The sequence below is a fragment of the Eutrigla gurnardus genome, assembly GCF_963514095.1.
Source record: "Eutrigla gurnardus genome assembly, chromosome: 21".
Lineage (NCBI taxonomy): Eukaryota > Metazoa > Chordata > Actinopteri > Perciformes > Triglidae > Eutrigla > Eutrigla gurnardus.
Window position 1 is genome coordinate 17,057,735 of NC_139932.1, and position 5,898 is coordinate 17,063,632.

Consider the following 5,898-nt stretch of genomic DNA (forward strand, 5'->3'; position numbering starts at 1 on the left):
ATTTTAATTCTAGAGTGTCATCATTTAGTTAATTATTTAAAATGTCGCTCCAAATGACGTTTCATGCTGACTTTCATTTTATATTCTCTTCCCCTTCCTCGTCTTTTGTCTTTTGTTGGTCTCTGTTCTGGACTCTTCCCTCCCCTGGACCTGGACCTGGGACTGGTTCCAGCATTCAGCATCCTCCAGCTCCCTGCCCACTGCTGGGTCCATCTGCTGGGCTCTGACTCCCGCTGGCTCCAATCTGCTGGAGAACCCGGACGCAGCAGTGTCATATAATAATAATAATAATAATAATATATATCATATAATATATCATATAATATATGAAGACCACGAAACGCACCACTAACGATAGAAGAACCAGAATAAGGGCCATTATTATAAAGACATGAAGGTGGGAGCTGTCCGTGGTGCTAAATCTCAGGGGGCTTTGAACACCACCAGGACCAAAAATGAGGAAGAGACCATATTTGGACAGTGGAGGAGCGACAGGTGGATCTGCACCCCAAGCAGAAACCTTACTGGATCTGGATCCATCTGGATTCTGGTGTGAACAAAGTTAGCTTTGTGATTCAAGGTCAACGTTACAGCTTCGGTCGCGTGGTAGAGACCTGTCAATCAGCAGGTAAGCCCCGCCCCCTAAAGCATCCCCTGCTTTCTGGTCCGTTGGACTCTAAATGGATTTTCAGGTTTATTCCACATTTCCAAGAAACATATATTTCACGTAAAATGTGTGTGCTTCCATATCTCAGGTTTAAGTATATCTGGGTTTAAAGCCTCCACACGGAGGTAAAGATCTTCTTCCTGTGAATGTGGAGTCGTATCGGCTGGGTTACCTTCAGCAGAGTGAGGTAGCGTCCAGAGGATTTCATCTCACCAGATAAAGTCACATTAAGCCTTGAAGCAGCTCCAGTTTTTCTAATTTATGCTAAAATAAGTAAATCCTTCATTCAGTTATCAGCATGTCCGACTCGATGAAGGTCAACTTCTTCTTCTTCAACACACCGACGAGTTCACTTCAATGTTTCCTCGAAAGCTTGAATCAGTCGTCTTCTTTTCACCAGAAAGAATCGGATGTTTTATTCTAAAAGACAACCAATGTGTTTGTCACCACTTGTAATTATTGTTTAAATAAAGAGTACGAATATGTGAACATGTGAGTAAACTTTATTATAAAACATTAAAGTATCAGGAAATATGACCTGCAAACATCTGAGGAAACATCACATAAAATAAAAACAAAAAATTAAGTCAATAAAATGTATATAAATGATTCAATTGTCATTTTGACACAAAACTACATTTTAATTGTGTGTCTTAAGGTTTTGGCTGAAATATATTTGATTTAGAGATTCAGTTCATAATTTTGATGCATTGATGATGAGGTTTGACAATTCTTGGTATGTCAACATTTTGAGTATAAAGGATACATTTTAGGATCTTTTGAAGTAATTAGTCGGATTATTTTATGTTGTTTTTTTTCCTTTTTTCTTGTTTTCAATTTCTATTATGACTTAAAAGTTATACTTTTGACTTTGTGTAAATCATTTTTAATAATTGCATATATACATTTTTTTCTTGATGTGGCATTAATAGTCTTCCATACAGCTGCAGCATGTAGATCCGTTTCCAGCCGGACTCCTGCCGTCGTTTTCACACAGGGACCAAAAAAAAAAAAAAACTATGAATAAATAAAAAATAAATAAATAAACGAAGTTGCTGCTTTCTCCCTGTTACCATAGCAACACCGCGACACCAACACTCCGACAGGCCGACTGTCGCCAACTGCTCGGCAGCCAATTATGGAGAGAACCCGCTTCCTGCTGTATCCTGCTGGACCCGAAACCCCCCGAAACCCGGACCCAGAAACCATGAAACCCACTAAGAAACCAGCAGACAGTTATATAACACGGTGCAGGGACTGGGATCCGGGTTCATGTGGTCTCACCAGCTTCCCTTTTAAACTAGATCTGGTTCTTCTCGTGCTGGTTCCGTGTCTAAGACCTGCGTTTGTCTGGTCCCGGATCTGTTTTTTGCAGATACTGTAGTACCAACTGTGTTTTACAGTGTGTCTGCATTGCGTCGAAACCCCCCTTCCTCCTCCTCCTCCTCCTCCTCCCCTCACTCTCTCCTAACCCCTCCCTCCCTCCTCCTCCTCTCACTCCTTCTCTTTCCTCTCTCTCCATGAAATCCTGCAATATGCTTCCAAATGAGCGGACCCGCACCAGCGGTCTCCTGCGCCTGTAGTGCGGGATCTTAAGGAACCGGATTTCTCCTCATCAGACGCCTCCGCTGTTTGTTTGTTCGGGTGTTTTTTTTGTACCGCAAAAAAAAAAAAAAAAGAGAAAAAAAGAGAAAGTGCCGCAAATTGTGAGTGCTGATGCTGCAGTGTCCGGTCGTCCCGGTCGTCCCGGTCGTCCCGGTCCCCCCGGTCGTCCCGGTCGTCCTGCTCACACTGGGAGCCTCGCTGCTCGTCTCCAGCATGTTTTTCACACATTGTCAGTCCCGATTTGTGCAGCCGAGCCGGAGCTCGAAGCCATCTGAAGCCTCCTCCTGCTGCTGCTGCTGCGGGCTGCAAACCTACACCAAGAGGATCCGGATGTCCACCAAGACTACATATTAATCTTTCAAGGGGATCCTGTAAGACGAGACCAGCATTGGTTGGGGGTGGGGGGTGGAGAAGGTGTGCAGCGGCGGGGGGAGGCTCCTCTTCATCTGCTGCTGTCTCAACTCTGCACAGGTACGTTTTCAATTCACCTTTTTTAAAAGCTTAACCTCTATCCGTCTCCGGTGTTGAGTGTGTGTTGGACGGTGGTGGACGGCGGCGGCAGGAAGCTGCAGGTCCTGATGTCGCAGGAAACCGCAGCAGCAAAAACCTGAATACTGATGTATGCGGTAAAAAATGCAGCACAGGTTCCCGTTCCTGGTGTTTTCCTCTCTGACGGAGCAGAGACACACGACGTGGCTTTGTGAGACGTTTGTTTTCGTCCTCCTGCAGGTGACGAAGCGTCGCCGGGAGGAAGGCGATGGTGGCGGCGGTGATGATGGCGAGGGACTCTCTGCACAACTCGCGGCCTCAGTAGGAGGCACCTTCACTTCGACCTGCTGTCCTTCACCTTCACGCCGCTTCCTCCGCCCGTCCTCCGCCCGCCAGGAAGGATGACTGTGGTGTCCACGGAGAACATGGACGAGACCTCCACCCTGCCGGGGCACCCGCAGGACCCATACCCGCCCGACGACCACGACGACCACGACTGCTGCGAGCGCGTGGTCATCAACATCTCCGGGCTGCGCTTTGAGACCCAGCTGAAGACCCTGGCCCAGTTCCCTGAGACCCTCCTCGGGAACCCCAAGAAGAGGATGCGCTACTTTGACCCTTTACGAAATGAGTACTTCTTCGATCGGAATCGGCCGAGCTTCGACGCCATCCTGTACTACTACCAATCCGGGGGGCGGCTACGGCGGCCGGTCAACGTGCCGCTGGATATGTTCTCAGAGGAGATAAAGTTTTACGAACTTGGCGCCGAGGCCATGGAGAAGTTTCGGGAGGACGAGGGATTTATCCGGGAGGAGGAGCGCCCCCTGCCGGAGAAGGAGTTCCAGCGGCAGATCTGGCTCCTCTTCGAGCACCCAGAGAGCTCGGGGCCAGCCCGGGGGATCGCCATCGTCTCCGTGATGGTGATCCTCATTTCCATCGTCATATTTTGTTTGGAGACGTTGCCGGAGCTGAAGGAGGATCCCAACGCACGGGTGCAGATCATCGGGAACATCACGGTGTACTACAAACCCAACGTCCTCACGGACCCGTTCTTCGTGGTGGAGACGCTCTGCATCATCTGGTTCTCCTTTGAGCTCATAGTCCGGTTCTTCGCCTGCCCCAGCAAGGCGGCGTTCTTCAAGAACATGATGAACTCCATCGACATCGTGGCGATAATCCCGTACTTCATCACGCTGGGGACGGAGCTTGCCGACAACGACCAAGACATCAAGGAGGGGAAGGGGGGCGGGGAGCAGGCCACGTCTCTGGCCATTCTCAGGGTAATCCGCCTGGTGAGGGTGTTCAGGATCTTTAAACTGTCCCGGCACTCAAAGGGGCTCCAGATCCTGGGGCAGACCCTCAAGGCCAGCATGCGGGAGTTGGGCCTCCTTATCTTCTTCCTCTTCATCGGCGTGATTTTGTTCTCCAGCGCGGTCTACTTTGCCGAGGCCGAAGAAAAGGAGTCCTTCTTCACCAGCATCCCGGACGCGTTCTGGTGGGCGGTGGTTTCCATGACGACGGTGGGCTACGGGGACATGTACCCGGTCACCATCGGGGGGAAGATAGTGGGCTCGCTGTGCGCCATCGCCGGCGTGCTCACCATCGCGCTGCCAGTCCCCGTCATCGTGTCCAACTTCAACTACTTCTACCACCGCGAGACGGAGGGCGAGGAGCAGGCGCAGCTGCTCAATGTCAGCAACCAGAACTTGGCGTCGGACACCAACTCGAGCCGCCGCAGCTCCTCGGTGGTCAGCAAGTCGGAGTACATGGAGATCGACGAGGACATGAACAACAGCATCGACAACTTTAGGGAAGCGAACCTTAGGACTGCCAACTGCACGGCGCCGAGCCAGAACTGCGTGAACAAGACGAAGCTGCTCACCGACGTGTGAGGCGCCGCCCGGCCGGCGCCCCACGATGTAAATAGTGTAGAAATAATCTTGATGCTTTATCTCCATTGGTGCATTTTATTCTTCTTTTGCATTGATTCATTAAAACGCGTGTAAACTTAAGGAGTTCAAGGCACACATGGCGAATTTATACGTAGAAAACAAACAGTAGAGGCTCAACGATAAAACATCGGCAGGTGTCGGGGGAACGTTTTTTGATCAGTTTTAAAATATATAGTTTGTTTAATGGACAACAAAGGACGTCGTTTATCATTCCAACTTTACCAGCGTTTTACCAGACAGGAAGCTAAAAAGACACACTTCCTGTGTCCCGATTCAGCGCCCGTCCTTTCGGAGGCTTCATTCGACGAGGCCGAACCGCCTCAAAGACTCAACCTCGGATCGGCCTCGTTTTCCCCCGGATTGGGAGGATCCATCTGGTGGATCCTTCCCCACTCATCCCAAGACTCATTGGATTTTAACCAACAAGGTGACGGGGAGTTGTGGTAGAATCTCTCTCTCAGCCTGAATCATGCGTCACAGTTGGTTGCTAGGCAACGGGAAGCGGGAACAGCTGGTGACGCAAACATGAAACAGGTGCTCGGGTGGAATCAGCTCGGTTCGGCCTTCAAAAGGACGAGGCCCACGTAGACCATGAAGGACGCGGCTGCTGAATTGGGACACAACTACTACGGGAGTAATTATCCAGTTGCACTATAGGAAATGTTGTAACCAAGTGTTTCTGTCGTTAAAGACAGGATATTTTAGTCTCCGTTGCACCAATTTTTACCGTTCTTTTAAAAATATCTCACAAATTCTCAAATTTTATAGAAGAAAACATGAAGCTGATAGTAAACTTCAGGTTTCGGCTGCTAATGAACAACTTTATCTCTATCTATTTAATTTTGCTTTGAATGAATTAAGATGAATATAATCCTGTTCTTGAGCTTTTCATGGCTGCAGATTTCAAAGCAAATTAATTATGTATCACCTTACAACAACAGGACTAATACTGATTAAAGTAAAACAAAAACTAGAGATGAAAACAGTGCAGGATGAATAAATAGTCCCATGTTAAGAGAAATAAGAGTTGAATACAGGAATTAAAACTAGAGAGAACACAATGAATACCTGAAGAGCATAATCATTTTAGTATTTATCTAAAAATCTCCCGACACCTTTGTGCTTTGTGAAATAAAAACAACCAGGAAGTCCAGCTGAGATGCGTAGAAGACGATGTGGATTACA

The 5,898-nt window shown here is 48.3% G+C and overlaps 1 protein-coding gene across 1 annotated transcript; it reads left to right on the forward strand.

The window, feature by feature from the left end:
* Positions 1 to 2,725: 2,725 nt before the first annotated feature.
* kcna1b (potassium voltage-gated channel, shaker-related subfamily, member 1b) lies at positions 2,726 to 5,692 on the forward strand. Its single transcript, XM_084039145.1, has 2 exons — positions 2,726 to 2,743; positions 3,002 to 5,692. The coding sequence occupies exon 2, from the start codon at positions 3,163 to 3,165 to the stop codon at positions 4,651 to 4,653; it is 1,491 nt and encodes a 496-aa protein (XP_083895271.1). The 5' UTR covers positions 2,726 to 2,743; positions 3,002 to 3,162; the 3' UTR covers positions 4,654 to 5,692.
* The last annotated feature ends 206 nt before the right edge of the window (positions 5,693 to 5,898 follow it).

Coding starts and splice junctions, on each gene's coding strand:
- kcna1b (XM_084039145.1), top strand. CDS start 3,163: ATGACTGTGGTGTCCACGGAGAACATGGACGAGACCTCCACCCTGCCG.